At 38.4% G+C, this 19,637-nt stretch overlaps 1 protein-coding gene across 1 annotated transcript in view; it reads right to left on the reverse strand.

The window, feature by feature from the left end:
• SYNM (synemin) overlaps window positions 1-18,419 on the reverse strand; it is a 42,564-nt gene extending 24,145 nt beyond the window's left edge. Inside the window, exons 1-2 of the mRNA XM_072617039.1 lie at window positions 17,570-18,419; window positions 13,215-13,339 (exon numbers count right to left, since the gene is read on the reverse strand). Coding sequence (XP_072473140.1) covers window positions 13,215-13,339; window positions 17,570-18,376 — 932 coding nt within the window. The 5' untranslated portion in view covers window positions 18,377-18,419. The remainder of the gene's footprint in view (window positions 1-13,214; window positions 13,340-17,569) is intronic.
• Window positions 18,420-19,637: the final 1,218 nt, after the last annotated feature.

Consider the following 19,637-nt stretch of genomic DNA (forward strand, 5'->3'; position numbering starts at 1 on the left):
ATTTCACCTTACAAATACCAAAGTTCATGTTTTTAGCAAATCAAAGTAAGATAATGAGCATCAGGAGAAAAAAAGAAGGAAAAGGAAACTTGAAGGAAACACATGCTGTTTGTATTTTTCATAGAAAAGATACATATTTTAGAAGATAGTTCTACAGAGAAGCTAGTGGCAAAACAAGAAGATTAGATATATATTCCATATATATCATATATATACTTGTGTGTGTATATACACACACACACACACACACACACACACACACACACACACACACACACACACACACACACACACACACACATATATATATATATATATATATATATATCCTAAAATGCCTTTTTACTGGAAGATAGACTTAATAGAATGGGTTTATATTTCTAGATCTTCACATTAGGTAAAACTGCTAAGTACAAATGAAATTTGATGTTCTTTTGACCAGCCTTTTATATATATATAAATCTATCCAGTGCAACATACAAGTTCCCGGATGGACATAATTTTACCCACTGGAAAAATAACTACATCAGCATTATAGGACATGCTTTCAAGTTATAGATTTTATCATAAAGGATATGCTGTTTTATAACATATTATATCAGCCAAATGAGTGGTGCCCTAAATAGTACACAGAGGCCTGGCGCAGAGACTTAGTGAGAGTGGCCAAGTTCTATTTCCAACTCACTCTCTCCATCAGCTTGTCAGGAAGGGTTAGGAGTATACCACAGTAAGAGTAAGGAGTGCCTTTTCTTGCTTAATTTTGATCTTTCTAACCAATCAAGGACTGTTTTGGAAGAGCTATAGAAATCCTCTCTATACACTGCAAATACTAGCTTTCAGGACAATCCTGGGAAAAGAGAGAAGAAGAAGCATATGAAAGCCAATATTTAAGAAAGGGGATTCTTGTTAGAAAGTAGGTATTATAGCCACAAATAAGTATCTGTCTGTCATTCCAGAGGATAAATGCAGACCATCTAGAAAGTTCCAAGTATGAAAAAATTTTAAGGATGAGTTCTTTAAAGGATCTTTAATTAGATATTAACAGTCAGATTTGGATTGGTTTAGGACAATTACACAAAATGTTCTACTTTTTGAAGTCCTTTTTAAAACCTATGAACTTAAAAAAGATACTCAGCAGAAAAAGTGACATACCCTAAATTAGTGTTGTCAATATGTCCTCCCTAATTCTCAGTTAATTTCTTGGATAGAAGGCTGTAAATGTGAGGGTACTCTAATCTCCATTAAGGATCCCAGCATCAGGTATGAGTTGGGTTAGATGACCTTGCAATTCTAAGTTTCCCCAGTTCTTTTGATACAGGCATGCCCTAGAGAATATGGAATAAATCAGAAGGTGTTAAGGATGAGTTGCTGTTGACCTTTTAACAAAAAGTCATCTCTTTCATAGTGTTTCAGTACCCTCTGTGATCAAAATCTTGAGCGTTTCATGACATGACCTAGCACACAAAACTTCTCTAATGTCAACCTAGTAAGGAGAATGGAGCAGAGTACTCCAACTCACAAAGTCCGGGATTCCCACAGAATGCTACCATTCAGAAGCAGGGGTTAAGTAGCCTGCACTGTCGATTGAAGTGGCAGAGCTGCCAACTAAAAGCTATTTCTAGAATCCACTCCCTCTACCTCTCTGCCTGAGGAAATTATTTTTATTCAAAGCCCAGATCAGCTGCCACCTCCTCTAGAAAGCTTTCCCTGATTGCCATCATCGGTGATAAAATACTAGGGGGGCACACAGGACCACAAGTCATTGTCTATTTTTATTCTTATTAGATAAGATTCTTTGACAAATGCAATTCCAGAAACAGTTCTTTTCAACTAACCTCTGATGATTAATGTGTGAAGCACAAAATATAGATATATCTCTGCTGATTATTAACAATTGAAATAAAATACAGAGACATGCTCACCAAAGGACAAAATGGAAGATGTCTTGAACAAAGTCCAAATGAAAGAGGGGTTCCTTAATCACAATGAGCACCCCTAGATGCTATATGAAGTTGACATTCTGTGATAATTTCACTAAGACCTAGAACATTACAGGGTCTCACCAGTAAGATCTATGGTCACTCAAAATCTTTCAGTCCAATAATCCAAAGAGGATAAAGTAAATGGATGAAATACGCTTATTTACCATACTTCAATACATAATAGGATAGCAAATTCATTGAGTGAGTAATGCCGTATGTAGAACTGAGATAGGCATTGCAAGTGGAGAATGTATTGGGCCAAGAACTGATTGGCAGAAAATAATCTAGATTGTATCCTGCATCATATTTTTTTTTACCTGAGTCATTCACTGGCTCAAACACCTATCTTCTTGAAAATCGAAACAAATGCTGTCCCAGGGACGCTATATGGTTTCAAATCTTATACTGTCCAATGGATAAAAGTTGCAGTTTATCCAGAGGACGATAGAGAGATGCGTAGCTGGTGAGAGCAGGCTGGTTCATATTTCCAGCAATGAAAGAAGTGGTATAAGAAATATTATCAAGAAAACCTATTATCAGGAAAGGTTATATTTAAAGTAAAGGATAGCTAGAGGGATGAACTGGAAGCCACTAAATTTAAAAAAGACCTATGACAAAGCTTCTAGCATCTTGAATGGATCCTCTGGGTAGAATATGTAGAACACGAGATAAGAATCATACAGAAAGCATAAATATCTGCACTTACAAAGGGAATAACCACATTGAAGAGATCACAGATAACTGGAAGTATTGAACTAATAAAAACTCTATTCTAACAGCTAATTCTAATGGCATAGTTATGTTTGTTACTCATGATGTAATGGTGCTCTGTCTTCTTAGCTGTTTTCTCTAGAACTTCCTAAACCAAGTATGATAAATATTAAAGACTTAAAAATGTAAATACTAGGAAAGAAAAAACAAAAGTTCCAAATTATCTTCTTGGTAGAAAAAGTATAAATATATAGATATAGCTATATGTGTGTATGTATGTATATATGGAGAGAGAGAGGGAGAAAGAGAGAATTCCAGTAATATACTGATGAACTGGGACAGTTGGTGAATGGGTGGCTCTAAGTAACTGTTCTGTTAGGGGTTAGTTAGGCCATTGATGCAATAAAATTACAAGGACAAGAATACAGGGACCTACATCTGAGACTCTTTTTAAAAGAAATCTTTCAATTACATTTTTTAGTAATATAACACTTTGAAAATTTTCTATTTAGTAGATACCATCAATCTCAGGCTTAATATATTTTGAAAAAGACGTCTTTAAATATGAAATTACGGATATCTTTTATGGATTTATCTAAACATAATAAACCCAAAGGGGAAAATAATATCTTTCTTCAGATTTTATCCAGCTAAAAAATGAAAGCTGATAAAAATTTAAAAGTTTAAATTATAACATTAGGGATAGTTCTAAAAGATAATGGGATGACGAAAAAGAGATGATAGAAAATGTAAATAAACACCAACTTGTTGCAAGATGATCTTTTATTCAGAAAAATGAATCTAAAGTAGACAATGAAACAATTTTCTCCTCTGATCAAAACCGAGTTTTCCATAGGTCAAGAGCAGGAGCAGAAAGTAGAAAGCTTAAGAAGTTTTCAGGAAACTAAAAAGTGATCAATAAATGATTTGTTACCTAATCTGTAAACCAGAGATGATACAGATTTTCCAGTATTAGCCACAATTTTAAGAACCTTACTTTATGATCTTTGTTAGCTGTAAATAGTATATGAATGTCCTTCAAAGTGAATTCTAAAGGTTTTTTTGTGTACAAGTCCTCAAATCTTTGGGGGCTGCATTAGTCTCTTTGATTTAGGATCACAGACTTAGATCTGGAAGAGACCTTAGAGGTCACTCAGTCTAAAGTTTAGACTGTAAACTTTTCATTTTACAAATAAAGAAATCATGGCCCAGAGATGTTAAGTAAGTAACTTGAGACTACCCAGGTAGTAAATGGCTAAGCTGGGATTCAAATTGAGTTTCTGGGGCTGTAAGTCTTTCCACCATGCCATGTGGTTACGTCTTCAAATCAGTCAAACTGCCAACTACCCCAGGAGCCCATCTCACTACTGAACCAAGATGCTACTCTGTTTCCTTCTCGGGAACACTTCAGCATCATCCACAATTAGTAAGTTTTGTGAATTGCAAGTTTACCATAGTGGTGTAAAATGTGCTGACTGCTAGTACAACCCATGTTATTGGGAAATATTTAACAAAATTAACAAAAATACAATAGAAAACAGAAAATGTTAATATGTGATTTTCTAAGTCAATATACAGCCCACAAGAATTCTTACATAAGGTTTAGTGGCCTCAATTTGACACTGCTGGTCTTCCAGATGCAGGGCATTTACTGTGATGGGTATTCTGTTAACTATTCTATTGTTTCCAGATTACAAGAGAGAGTAGTTATTTTTCCATATAATGTGAACTTTTAATGTGATCTTTACTTATAATGCATCTTTAGTAGACTGTTAGAAAATTTCTTTTATTTTTCTTTAGTTTGTATCTTATAGAGACATCCTTTCCTCTCACACTTCATTATATTTACTCCTTAGTCTAAGCCTTTATATTCTTACCAGCTACTTCTAACTGCTCTCTCTGGCTCCAATCTCTCCTCCCCCCATCAAAACAAAAAGTGAAACCATTGATGATTTCCTGTCACTGACAGCACATAATCCAAAACACTCAGTCTGGAATTCAAGGGTCTTTACCATCTAGCCTCAACCTTCCTTTGCACACTCATTCCCATTTCCCTAAACCCTCTGCTAAAGCCATCCTAACTTATTGTCTGTTTTCCCAAATGTGTCTTATGCTTCCGACTGTCCATTTTGCTCATACCATTTTTCTTACTCCCTCCTTTCTGCCTGTTTAAATCCTCCTTTAAAAAAAAGAACTAAGACAAATTCCAATGTCTCTATAACTGCCTAACAGTAATGTTGCCTCTTCTCAGTTCCTGTGGCAATTGTCTACCATTAGTCTGGTAATTAATTATGCGCTGGCTTGTAACATTTCATCTATTATCCGGTGACCCAGGGCAAATCCCTCAATTGTACTGGACTTCAGTTTACTCATCTGTAGAATGAGAAGAATAATAGCTATATTATCTGTTGCATAGGGCTGATGTTAGGATCAAATGAGATAATGCATGTAAAATGCTTTCAAAATGTAAAGGATAATGTAAATATCAGCTACTTTTCTAAAACTGTTATTTAAATCTTAAATTGTTAACTCTACTTGTGTCTTCAACTATGCTATAAGCTCCTTTTAAGACAGCAAACTAATCTGTATATACTACAGTGTATAGAGTATACTACTGTAATATGATCTGTATTGAGTGCTTACTTTAGTGTCTTATACATATTTGGCACCACATGTTTGTTGATTTTACTTGACTTTCTACTTAAAGTTGTTATTAATAGGCCATTACTATACTCTTTGTTCAGCTTGGTTTTTCTTGTAAAATGTGCCTTATGAACCATATGCCGTCATCTGCCAATGGATAAGTAAGTAAATGGCTACATCTCTACAGCCAAGATTACGAATACTTAGGTCCATCAAAAACCTTGTAGACTGTAAGTTCTGACAAGAGCTAGGAAGAATAAACAAATTCTAATACTTTTGTCTGGCTTTCAAACAAATAAAAGAAATGTTCTTAAAGCCACTAATGGCCCCAATATTCTGTTGAACAAACTATAACAAATAAGCATTAACAATATTTGCATTTCTGTAAGTTGTATTCAATTATTTTTTAGTACTTAGCTCCTTAATGTCATGTCCTACATTTCTTCAGTCCTTTAAAAGTTTCTCCATGGATTCCTTCCTTTGACATAGGATTCATTTAAAGATGGCTATTACTGTTGGTTACCTTATAGGGAGGCATAGTAGAAAAAGGGAATCAAGAGACCTGTGATCAGGTAAGGGTCTACTCTTGACTCTGCCACTAATTTTGCCATTTTGTGCACATTATTCAGTCTCTCTGGGTCTCAGTTTCCTCACCTAGAAAATGAGGAGGTTGAACTAGAAACTGAGGTCCCTTCTAGCTCTAATGTTCTGTGAGTCTGTGATACCTCAATATCTCCCTAAGACTCACTAAACCTAGCAAGGGTCCCTCTGATCATTTAGTATATCTAGATGGAAATGAGTGAGTTTTCATCTTTGGGTGTGTATCTTTCTGGCCTTTCAACTCTTCCTTTTACCTGTCTTTATATCTCTTAACCTCATCTCCAGATGACTTGGATTTATCCTAAAGGTTTATTTGGGTACTCTTTATTTCTGTCCTTAACTAGACTGATAATCTTGAGTAAATCATATCACTTCCTTTGACTCTTAATTTCCTAATCTGTAAAATAAAATTGGTCTAGGTGACCTCTAAAGTGACCTCTAAAGTCCCTTCCACTTTGGTATAAGCCCAGCTACTTTATGAAGTACTGTTCAATAGAAGTATGTTCTGCTTCATTAGCTATCTTGTATTACTTGCTAACCCAAAACCTGAATAGTATAGTAAGAGTTTATACAAGCTTAAAGAACATATCTTATATTGTTATATCTTATATTCAAAGGGATGAAGGGGAAATATTTCTAAGTCATTCTATATTCCACCAGGTAATGCAGTGTTGGCAAAAAACAACCACAAGGAACTCCAGACTGTCACTTTGCTGCAATGATTGTTATTGTTTGTCCTTCCTTCTCGAAGAGGACTATGCCATCAGGGAGGTGATGCCATGACTTGCAAGTGAATCGGATTTAAGTGAGGGAGGGCTGTGCTCACTGTCTCCTCCAGAGTCATCTGGGTCCAGCAGCAATGACAGATCAGGACAAGTGGAAATGGTCCTGGATGCACTGGTGGGGCTTTGGCCTTTTTAAGTTAAGATCTTTCCCAGGTCTCAGTTTGACTGAAGCAACTCCATTCAATGATTAAAGTTAGGTAAGAAATGAGGCAAAGAATGACCCAAAAAAAATCATTCTGGGAGGGTAGGACCCTCAGGGTTTCTGGCCAAAACAGAAACAATTGCTATTTATGCTTACTCAGAGCCATTAGAGCTCAAACGATAACCAAGTGAGCCTTGGGATGACATTGATTGTTGACTAGTCAATAAGAGCCAGAGTGATTTGGGTTTAAGGCATGGTGCTTATGAAAGAAATCTAGCCAGTAAACCCCAAGATATCCAAGATATCTTTCAAGGAAATAGTACCTAGTGGGAAGAGGACTAAGTGCAGTTCTATTTAGGTCTTAATGGAAGTTGAGAAGGGGCAGATTTAGATTACTTATCAGGAAAATAAGTGCCCATGTGATAACTGGAATTTGGCAGGGTCTACTAAACCAAGTCATGAATGCGTCACTAACAAACTCCAAAGGAAATGAGAGCAAATAAATTAAAAATACATCTCAGAAAAACAGGATAGGATAAATAAACAAAAATTCAGAAGAAAACATACCAACATCCCCAACTGTATTTAGGAGTATTTTAAAAACTCTTTCCTAGTTCAAATGTTTGACAGGATATACATGAAGACAGTGTCAATACCATCAAATGCAAGAAATGGGATGGACTTTAGAGATCACCTAACCCATTTCCTTTCATTTTACAGATAAAGAAATTGAGAGAGAATAATGGAATTGTCTAAGATCACCCAAGTGGTAAGTAGAAGAATTGGGAATTGAACTCAGGTCCTCCAACTCCAGAAACAATGTTCTTTGCACTGTTTTGTACTTGAACTTGATATAAGGCTAATTCCTAGGCAAAGGAAATTTTATTGTATATATCTTTATATATAAGCCCTGAATAAAAAAGATACACCCATATTCTGAATCGTATAATTCTGAATCATACAATATAGATAATAGACGTGAATTTGAAATCAAAAATACAGTTATCCCTTTTAATTAACAACAATAAAATCTCCTCTAGACTTGATATCCAGAGAAACATAGTTGCTCCTAACTCCTAAAATGCCTGGAGATCCACAAATGAATGATTTGCTATCTTTTCTCTCTTCTTTTCTCAACTGCTCCCCAGAAACACAGTAAGACTATTTCTGGAAGTTGTTGACTGAAGAGCCAACCTTGCCAAGTTTTGCTACAAGGTCGGAATTTAGATTTATGCCAAGGTCTGAAATGTACCACATTAGTGAAAGACTTCTTATAGAAAATTTTCAGCAGGATAAGTACTTTCAATTAGGCATTTTAGGTGAAGTTGCCACAATGGGGAAAATTTGAGGCAAATTAGAATGAAATCATGAAAAAAAAGATTGTAGTCTCATTATCAGTAACTGTCAAGAATCTTAAAGAGTTAGACCCATGAGAATTACAAAACTGTCAGAATTCACTGAGCTGTGCCTTCCATGGGAATCTTACATACATCAGCCCTGCTCTTTGTAAAGCAGAGCTGTAGAAAAACCAGAAATTTCACACTTTAGACACATTTTAGGGAGATTGTGAATCAAGACTTCTGAAGAACAAATACCACCTTGAAAAATGAAAAAAAAAGTCAGAGCTACATTAAAATGGACTTAGTCACAAACCTGAATATTCATTCATCTATTCTTATGAAGTTTTAGCAGACTCACAGGAAAGAATGCTTTCTGTGGCCTTGAAACATAAGATTTAGAGCTAGAAGGGACTTCTGAGATTCTGAGGTCCAAATTCTCCAGAAAAGGAGAGAAGTGACTTGCTCAAGGCCACGGTGCAATTTAAAGGCAGAGTCAGGTCAAGAGTCCACCTCAGAGGATGATACCTCTGATGATACCTCACCATTCCGTCTTCCAGAATGCAATACAAAATGAGGAGGTGGGGGTGGGGGTGATGGAGAAGGTATACTGCAGCCAGGTAGTCCTAGGTGAAAACAGGGACTTATCATCAGCACATAAATCATTTTAAATACCTTTAATTATTTACTTGGATATGATAGCAACCCATTACTATTTAATTTATGTTCTTTTGTATGCATGTCATTACTTGTTCTATATCAGTGTTTTCTATCTTAAGCTGTAAGTACTGAACACTTAGTGCAGGCCAATACTCCTGATAAAGTGGATGGCATATAAATAAGTAGGCTTATATCTGTACCAGGCTCTAAAGTATGGAGATTAGATGTCCCTTTTGTAAACCTTGTGGAAAAAATGAAGAACGTACAACCAGTCATATCAATCATTCATTTCCCTGAAAATGCTGATGGCTTCCTAATTTATTTATCAGAGAGCAAAGTCAGCATGATAATTGAGTCATGAAAGATCATCAATACTAAGATGAAATAAACTCTGGCATCCTGTGTCAGCTGTTTGTTGTTTTAGCAACAGTGGCTAATGATAAATGCCTTCAAAAATAGCCCAGCTGATGTGCTCCATACTCTAGAGCTCTTCTTGTAGACACTGCCTGTGTAGTCTCAGTATTCCCAGGAGATGGAAACAAATAGCCCAAAGCCCCAGCAAACACATAGTATGTAGGTCTCCTGACTCGATCCCAGCAACCTACCACTAGCAAATGGTAAAGTTCAAATACTTTTGTAGTGAAATGCATCAGTAAAATGATCTGCCTTACCCAATGAACAATACATCAAATACCAAGTCCTCATCAACTATTCAAGATAAAAATATAATCTGATCTTTTGGAGTTTTACCAATTAATTTGTCAGCACACTTTAAAATGAGCAATTTGGTTTATAACTGTTCAACTCCAAGGAGTTTTCAAAGGTACAATGGGTACCCTGCTTGGGAACCAAGCAAAAAGAAAGTCTTATACTCCTTAGTCTCTCTCCTATGGTATATCTTACCTCCACACTAGAGCACTACCAGGGCTGCCTGCTACAAAAGGAGTAGAGGTTATTTTAAAGTCCTTGTAGGGAGTGCTGGGACATTTTCCCCATTTCTGATATTTGAACGTGCATATAGTGAGGTATGTTTCCCCTACGATGTGCATGGCAATGGATGGGGCTGCTAACTAGGAGAGGTTGGAGAACAGAGAGAACAGATAGAAGAGTCAAAAGGTAAAAAATGTGGCAGAGGGAGAGAATTTCAGAGGCTTTTGTCCTCACTTCATACAGGGAAAGGGCCCAGAAAGATGGGAGAACACTCAAAACTCTCTCTCTCCTGCCTTGATCAACTGATGAGACACATAGCCATGTTAAGGACCTAGAAACATTATAAGGAACGCTAGAAGTTAGAAGGAGATACCTTCAAAGCCTCCAACTCTAAATCAGTGCAAAGAAAGGACCAAGAGAGAACCTAAGAGAGAACCCTATCCTAGAGAAGCCCTTCGATTTGGGACTGTAAATTATTTAGGAAATTTGCATATAACTTGGGGACTAAGTGGCACTCATTCAAGGATTTGGGGTTTGTTTTTCTCCTATTAATAAAACTTTATTTTGTAATACTGTGAACTGCATTTTTGCAAGTGGGAACTCAGTCTCAGTATACTGAGTAGGGAATGGTATGACACCACACATAAGCATCTTACCAGGTCTCCTGGGTAGAAGCTGCAGGCAAAGAGAATAAGAAAATTCTTTAAAGAATATGACCTGACATTAGAGTCTCTAACAAAGGACTTAGTAACACTAGTAACATTTCACTTTAAAAGTTGACCACAGCAAAGCCATTAAGTGGTAGACTTGATAAAGCCATAGGGGAACATCTCCACCCTGGGTCATCCTGAATAATTTTGTTTTTGAAAACTCCATGGATTCTATGTGGACTACTATGCCCAAGGGAAAAATTCCCCATCCTGAATACTCACTGACCAAAGCTGACCAAAATTACAACCTAGCTTTTCCATTTACTAAATGAAAAGAATTGATTAAAGTCTAACTTAGAACCCTGTCTGAGAGAAGGAAATGGGAAAGACATCAAAACTATAAAATTTCAACTCAACTAAATACATTTTAAAATCAGTTTTGCTTTTTATAAACATCAGAGCAACCAAACAGACCTCAATAATCAAAATAACAGTAAGATTAATAAGGTAGTGTGGAAGGAAACAACGAATGGGCTTTGGTTCCAAAGGCTTTGATTCCATTGCTGATTCTACCAGCAAATAGTTATACAATCATGAACTAGTCACTTCATGCCTCTGGACATTGCTTTTATCATCTGTATGCAGTGGGGGCATGAATCGTTGCCAGCTTCTCATGAGCAGGGTGTTTGTCTCCTTTCTATTCCCAGTGCTTTCCCAAAGCAGCCCTGGGATAATTTGCATGACCCAGACCAGCTGCCCTGGGAGAAGATGAGAGTGGAAAAAATGTAAAGGGAGTGGGTTCACTCCCTTCAAGGTCCCTAAGATTACATGAAAGGTACTGACAGAAAAGTGAGATATACCACTTTGACACTGGGAGAAGGAAGAGATAAATAAGATAATAATTCCCACCTTAATTGGGAAATGGGAAATAGAGATTTAACTGAGGACAGCAGAAGGCAGTTCCCATAGCATCTGAAGAATCCTTTGTCTATGGAACATGGTTAAGATATTCAGTTATTAAAAAAGAAAAGAATTAAGTAGACCAGAAACATTTTGGCTTCAGAGGTACAAAAGAGATCCACTGATATCGGTAAAAAGTTTGACTGGGAGTTGAGAGGTAAACAAATGAACAATGCAACCTCCCGCCTCACTGGAGCCCATACTGAGTCACAGAAGTGTGCAGCTATCTCCCTGCATATTGGAATGAAGCATCTCCCTACTCCACCCAAAGAAGCAAAACAAGTCTCCTGACTTTATGGGATTCCTATATCCTTTACCACATAAATAAGACCCATTCTGTATGAACCCTTTCAGGCTTGAGTTGCTTACAAGGGCAACTCGGACTGTCATTCGGGAGAGTTAGATCTTTATATTTTTATGCTTTCCCTCTGGGTGGGGTAAATGAGACAGATGAGTTTAAGGACCTCCAAAGTATAACCATGTTTTTTGTGTGTTCAGAAATAGCCTCTGTCACATCAGTCATATGTAAAATAGAAGTTTGTGGCTAGTCAGTCTCTAATGTTAAAGGAATCTAGGATTCTCTGATTTTTTCCCTATGAGCCATGAAAGCTTTATCAAAAGCTCTCTCTACCCACCTGAAAAGCTCAACTCTGGCTTTACCTATGGTGCCCATAATAGCCAAGAGAGAAGTATATCTCCATTATACAAGTGCATGATACGTTAGTGCAACACTTGCAGCATATATGGAATACATATGCCTGCGGTCCCATCCTGACTCCTCAAATCCATCATTATGATGGCTATTGTCATTGTTGATAACATTTTTATTGTAGATAACTATAATATGTATAATGTTCTACAGGTTACAAATCCCTTTCAGATACATCTCTTTTGATCCTCATAACAAATCTGTCATATAAGCAGCAAAAGATGAATAAAGGTAGGTTCCTAGATGCTGTAGCAAGATCACATGGCTAATGACTAGACTAGAAGTCAAGTCTTCAAACTCCTAACTGGGGGAGGGGAAGAATAGGGACTGGACCTATGCTTTCATGGAACTAGAGAACTCCCAGGTAAAGAAACTCCCACCAGTTCAGGTTAGCATACTCTCTGTGACTTACTGTCTTAGAGAGTTGTCTAGAGCACTGAGATATTAAGCAGCTTCCCCGGGGTCAACAAAGCCAGCATTGACAGAGGCAGGATTTGAAACAGATTTTCCTATAACCAGCTTGCTATCCATCATATCATGTCTCCTCCTTTCTCTTCCTCTGACTCCTTAATCACATACACAAAATAGAGAATAATTCTTCCTTTCTAACCATGCTCCATGTGAAGGTACCTGTCCTTATGATAGTCCACTGACCTACATTTCAAGTAGGAAAGATAACTAAGATTCCACAATTTTTCATTCATTTTTACTTACTCTAAATTTAAGACATCTGCTTAGAACTCCAAAATATTTGCCTTCTGTAAACTCTGAAGATATGTTGTAAGAAGCCAAATCTTCAGAGTTGAAACAAAGTAGAGGAATGAGTTAAATTTATCTAGTGGATAAAATTTGTAATCAGTATTAATAAAGGAGAAAAAAACCAAATTAAAACCAATTTTCCAATATGAACATAGTGATTCCGCTGGATAGTTTACTTGGCATTGTTTCATTTTGACTTTGTCGCTCTGGCCTTGAAATTCAAAGAGATGCTTTCTATCTTTCAAGCAGTGATAATAACAATGATGTTTTCTTTGGAAGAAAAATGTCTAGATGGATTTCATATTTCTATCTTCAAAGAAGAAAATATGACACCGTTTTTCCTTACCGGTAAGTCGCAACTTCAAGATGTAGGCCTGTTTTCACTTGTAAGAGATCCTGATAGTCCTTTAGTCGATCTGTGAGGGTCATGGTCAAATTCTGCTTTTCATCTTCCAGGAAGTCAATTACTCTCTAAACACAAAGAAAGGTGTTTACTTTGGTAGAAAAATGTTTTATTGAATTAAAAACTCATGCTGACAAATTTCAGTCACCATATGAGATAAAACCTATCAGAGTTTGTTAAAGATGCAGGCCAGCCTGATTTTGAACATGGCATGCTATCTACACACAAATATTTTAATAAGGTTGAAATAAAAATCTGAAATAAAGTGTTTTTCAATTGGCTTAAATGTTATATACCACTGAGTATACAGCAATTTTCTGCCAGCATTATGTTTTCAACAATATCATTTTTTCTAGGATACTGTACTAAAGAAGGAAATTAATTTAATGAGTCAATCAAAATCCAGAGAATAGAGTCCAGACTAGAATTGAGAGATTAAAAACCATTTTTAAAAAATATTTGTAAAAGTTAAAAATATTAACAAGTCCCCAAATTAAATCAAGAATTTCTAGTTCCTTAAAAAACAAAAAACATGCTATTCCTCAGTTATGCACATATAAAAACATTTGTACTAAAAATCTTATCATATTTTAAGGTCCCAGTTCAAGTAATATATTTAGTAACTGATTAAAATTAAATTTTAAATTTTGAAGATTTAAATATACAAATTAACATTCCTGAAAACTGAAAAACTTAGCTCTTGCATTTGCCAAAATTGATGTCCTTTAACTCAAATGTAAACACTAAAACCGTTTTATTTCAGGCATTGTATGATTTTGTGCTTCTTAATGAATCTTAAATTGACTTTCTACTGGGAGAAAAGACTGACAAAGGTAAGATTTCATAAATAGAAATAAATTCATTTGACATTCAACAGTTTCTTTTTAAAATTAAAAGATAACATTGTTTCCTAATTCTAAATGACATAAAATTGCTCTTTTAATCTCTTCCATTTGTAGTCTTAAATCAGACATTTGTTAAAGGTTAGAATTAGGTTTCCTTCTCTATGATGCTATGGTTGCTAATAAAAGGGGCTTACTAAATTGGTTCCTCTAAACAGAATGATGATTTACTATCACAAATCCAAGAGTCAATTCCAACGATGATAATCAGATAAGCAGTTATAGTATCTCTTAAACCATATAACAAAAGCATACTGTTTAACTGATAGTTATATTATTTTAATCACTTCAAAAGACACAAACACAATTTACAATATTGTTGTTTATAGTAACACAGTCTTAGATCTGTCATCTAATTGAATCACTTTATTTTACAGATGAGGAAACTGAGGCCCACTCAAAGAGGTTAAATGACTTGCCCAAGGTCATACAACTAATAAGTGGTAGAGCTAGAACTTGAGCCCAGTTCCTATGATTCTATATACCTCTCTCTCTCTCTTTTAACTTTTATTTTTAATTTATGAAATAAAACAAGCATTTCCATTACATAGTACAATAAAAAATGATTATACATGAAACTGCAAATCTATTAGGCATAACTTGCTATTCCTTTCAAACATACAACAAAATTATCATGTAAATTTCTTTTTTCCCTTTTTTCTTCTCTCTCCTTTCTCTTTTTTCACTTCTCGTCCTTGCCCTAGAGATGGCTACCATTAGACACAAATAGGTATTCTTTGTGCAAAATTATTATATATACACTTCTATTTATCGGTTCTTTTTCTGAATGCAGATAGCTTCTTCTTTCATACATCCTTTATAGTTAATTTAGGTATTTATAATAGTCAAAATAACTTATTCGCTTCTATATACCTTTCTCTTTCTACTGCAACATTGATATATCATCTCCAGAAGGGTGCAGGGTCATTAGTTAACAAGTCAAGCATGAATACATGAAGGTAGGAATCTCAATTTCCTCATCTTTAAAATGAGGGGCTTTGGATTCGAGATCTATAAGGTCCCTTCCTAAGTGAAAAAATTCCCTTCAGTTTGTCGAATTACATCACTCTTATTCAGGAACGTAAAGAAACCACACTCTATGGAGATTTTGCATGCCTTCACATCCCCTCAATGCCCCTCCCTCCTGTTTTTCATCGAAATTTAAAGGTCAGATCAGAAAATAAAAAAAGAAATCTTGGATCTGTTCTACAGAGATTATGTTGTGTTAATCCAAAAAGAATGAACTCCCTTTTCACAGTACTGATTGATTCAGCACTCTGTTGTTGATGGGCATTGCAAAAATGCCAACAGCACACAAATGAGATATTTGTGTTCATATTCTCTATACATACATCATGATGCATTCAAGAAAATTGATCAGAAAGACTTTTCCAGACATACTTCAACACCCATAATCAAAGAATTTACTCAACACGACTAAGTGGATTAATACATTTTGGAAAGATTTTCTATTTTATGCATACAGGATTTTCTGGTTAACAGTGACAACTAAAAAACCCAGCTTGTCAGCATTCCTGTTAATCAAGGCTTTGTCATATCATCCTTATGACAATAGAGGTTTCACTAACTCAGAGGGTCTTAGGCAACAGGGGATTTGTTTCAGAGACAGCATCCTAGCCTGATTCTTAATGATTGTCAAACTCATTATATTGAAAGTTTAGGGTTGGGGAACCCAACTAGATTACAAACCGAGAAGACGTACCGTGTATTAAACTTCTGTATGCCTCAGGGAACACCTCACAGCATTGGGCACACAAAAGATAATAGATATTTGCTATTTTGACTGACACTAGATTGGAGGTGTTATATAAGGTTTGTTGTCATTTAAGTAAAAGACTACTTGGCTTATAAAACTAAAAAAAACCTAAAATGTTTTTAAGAAAGGTTAATCTTAGTAATACAACAATAATTATGACAATATATATCATATCTATGTTTGAAGTATTTTTACATTTATTATTTATTCGCAAGAATTCTGTGAGATTAGTAAAGAACATACTGTTATCTCCAAAATAGAAATGGAGATACTGAGACATAGAGAAGTTAGCTGCTTTGCCCAAAATGATGAAGCTAGTTCAAGATGATGTTTTAAGAAAGGATCCCGGATCTCCTGCCTCCTCAGAATATTCAGTTTCATTTCTGCCTTACCTAAAAAGGCTACAAATTCACAACCATACAGTTTGCTGCAAACTGATCCGCTAAAGTATGCAGTTACATAATTTTAAAATTATCATCTCAGAGAACCACTGCCCAAACAATTAGGGTTAGTTCCAATAATGTCTGGTGGAAACTGAAGGAGGGATGTGCCAACTGCATCCTGTGCTAAATATTATATAACTCTAGACGTTATTATTTACTTTTAAGAAAGTATGACTTTTGCTTTTCCTAGATATTCACTGTTTATATTAATCCAATGCAAGCGGTAGGGTGTGATCTTGCAAAATGTCATACGTAGTTATTATTTTTCATGATTCCTTAAAACTGAGTAGAGGAAATAAAATCCGACAGATTTGTAATATTATCCAATATCATATCTGATTAAGCTATTTATCACATATTCCTGTCATTCCTGTCATTTCCCAGGATAAAAAAGGGAGATCCTCACTATCTACAACCAAGAGATGAAACAAATTTTTCTTTTCTTACAAATTAACATAGGGAGAGATGCATCTTTATGAGAAAGATTCATGGCTTCCAAATGCCCACCCTGACACAGCAGGGAGAGCCCCACCCCCATTTGCTGGATGGAAATGCTTAGGGCCATTGCCCAGTGCAGTTTCTCATACGTTCCCCTTTTCTCCGCCTCCAAACACAGACATGCGTGCAAGGGCGGAGGAGAGAACTTCCCAACATTTGCCCCTAATTGGGTCTCCTCTGGGATCGTTCCCTGGTGCGAATACTCTCCGGTTATTAGGCACTTTTGCCACTGAAAGAATACCCTTCAAAGCAGAGAGAGGGATCGCTCTACATTTCCCTCTAAAGAATCCCATTCCCCAAAGTAGGAGACCAAATCGAAGTTCCACTCCCCCGAACCGTTGGGGCATTGACCCCGCCCCATGGCGGCCAGAAAAGTCGCCGACTCATGATGGGGAACGGCTTGGCTTTCCATGTTGGGATGGAGATGCAGAAGAAACACAAAAAACAGAGAGGTTATCCCCAAACCGTTCCGTGGCCACGTAATTCAAACAGTGTGGGATAATGGAATGAGTGCTGGATGTGGGTGTCAAGGGATCTGAATTCGAGTTCTGCCTGACATTTCCTAGTTGTAGGATCCCTTCACTTTCTGCGCTTCTACTTGGTCGTCTGTAAAATGGGGCTAACCCCAATGCCATGCCCTCCTTACAAGGCGCGCTAGCGCTGAGCTTTATTACGCACCTGGTTCTCTTCCATCTCCAGGTCGTACTTTGCCCTCATCCTCAGGAGCTCCTCCTCCAGCCTCTGGCGCAGCTGGTCCAGCTCTCCGACCTCTCGGTGCAGGGACTCTACCTGGAGCTGACAGAGCCGCTTCTCCTCCTCGGCCTCCTGCCGGCTCTCCTGCCCCAGCCTCACCTTCTCCTCCAGCTCGCGCACCTTGTCCTGGTACAGCAGGCAAGTTTCCTGCCAGGACTCGGCCACCAGGAGGGCGTAGCTGTCGTGCACCTCCTGCAGATCGAGCTGGGGCTCCCGGGGCGGCTGGCGCGCGCGGAATCTCATGGAGAAGGTGGCCACCCGCTCCCGCAGCTCCCGCACGTCCCGCGCGTGCCCCTCCAGCAGGCGCTGGTGCTCGTCCTGCAGGCGGCCCAGCAGCGCTTCCAGGCCGGCCCGGGCGCCCAGGGCCTCCTCCAGCTGCTGCCGCTGCGCGCCCAGCTCGGCGTCCAGCTGGCCCCGCACGGCGCGTGCCTCCCCGCTCAGCCTCCGCAGCTCCTGCAGCTCCCGCCACAGGCTGTCCCGCTCCCCCTCGGCCAGGGACGTGTCCCAGCTGAGCTCCTCCAGCTGCCGCCTCAGGCTGCCCACCTCCGCCTGGTAGCGCCCCTGCCAAGCCGCCCACCAGTCCTCCTCCCCTCTCCGGCTGTGCAGCTCGTCCAGGAGCTGCTGGTTCTCCAGCTCCAGCTGCCTCACCCGGGACACATACTCGTAGAGGCGGGCGTTGAGCTCCTGGAGCTGAGCTTTCTCATCTCCCCCCAGCAGCCTCCAGTGCAGCATCGCGGCTTCGTTTTTGGGGGGCGGTGGAATTACGGGATGAGAACTGTCCCCCTCCTGTCCAAGACTTGACCCCTCCCCTCACTTCTCCCCAGGCAGCGGAGGTGACGATCCTGCAGCTCCGGAGTCCTAGCGACTCTGGGACGACCGCTGGGAAAGCAACATGACATAACGGAGCACTGGGTGGGGTTCGGTGAGGGGCCAGCAGGGAGCTGTCTCCTTGGCCAGGGTCTCCATCCAATAGCAGCTGCGGACGAACCCCGACCACTCTAGCCGAACAGCGCCCTCTGCGGGAATGACCCACCACCAAGACTACGAGCCCCGCTTCAGAACTTTTTATTTCTAACATCTGTAAGCAGTGGAACAGGTTTCAATCCAGAACCAAACCCCACTAAGTAGTGGAGAGTGAAAGAAGGTTGGGGGGCGCCGGGAAACTGGCCTCCTGTTGGCGACACATTATAAACACATCAAGAACAACCGTCCCATCTACCTAAATCAGTTGGTCTTTAAGGCTGACCCATTACACCACACTTGGTGAGTCTAATTCTGGACTTCGGAATCAGGAAGACTCAGGTATTAAGTAGCAGAGCCCAAATTCAAATACTTTGGATACAGCTTTAGTACTCTTGCACCTACACCAGCTGAAACAGTGAAGGATAGTGAATAGACTTCCTTCCCTCTCTTACTTAACTGCATGCAGTCTAGCTTCTGACCTTATCATTCCATAAAGCACTGCTCTCCTAAGTTACCAATGATCTCTTAATAGCCAAATCTAAAGGCTTTTTCTCAGCCTGTATCCTTCTTGACCCCTCTGCAGCCTGTAGATCATTCCGTTCTTCTTGATATTCTCTTCTCTCTAGATTTTCATGTCCCTGCTCTCCTTGTTTTCTCCCTACCTGTCTCAACTTTCCTCTGTCTCTTGTTGGATCTTCATCCTCATCAGACCTATAACAGTGGAGGTCCCCCAAGACTCTATCCTGGGCCCTTTTCTCTCTTTCTCCTATATTGCATGCACTTAGTAATCTCATGGACTCCCAAGGTTTCAATGGTCACCTGTATTCTGCTGATTCTGAGCTACTTAAACAGCCCTCATTTCTCTTCTGGTCTCCAGTCTCACCTCTTCAACTGCCTTTTAAACATTCTCCAATTGGATGCACCATAGACATCTTAAATTCAGCTCATTATCTTTTCCCCAAATCCTTCCCTCTTCCTAAATTCCTTATTACTGTACAATGTACCACTGTCCTCCAAGTCACCCCAGGCT

This window comes from Notamacropus eugenii, chromosome 1 (genome assembly GCF_028372415.1).
Source record: "Notamacropus eugenii isolate mMacEug1 chromosome 1, mMacEug1.pri_v2, whole genome shotgun sequence".
Lineage (NCBI taxonomy): Eukaryota > Metazoa > Chordata > Mammalia > Diprotodontia > Macropodidae > Notamacropus > Notamacropus eugenii.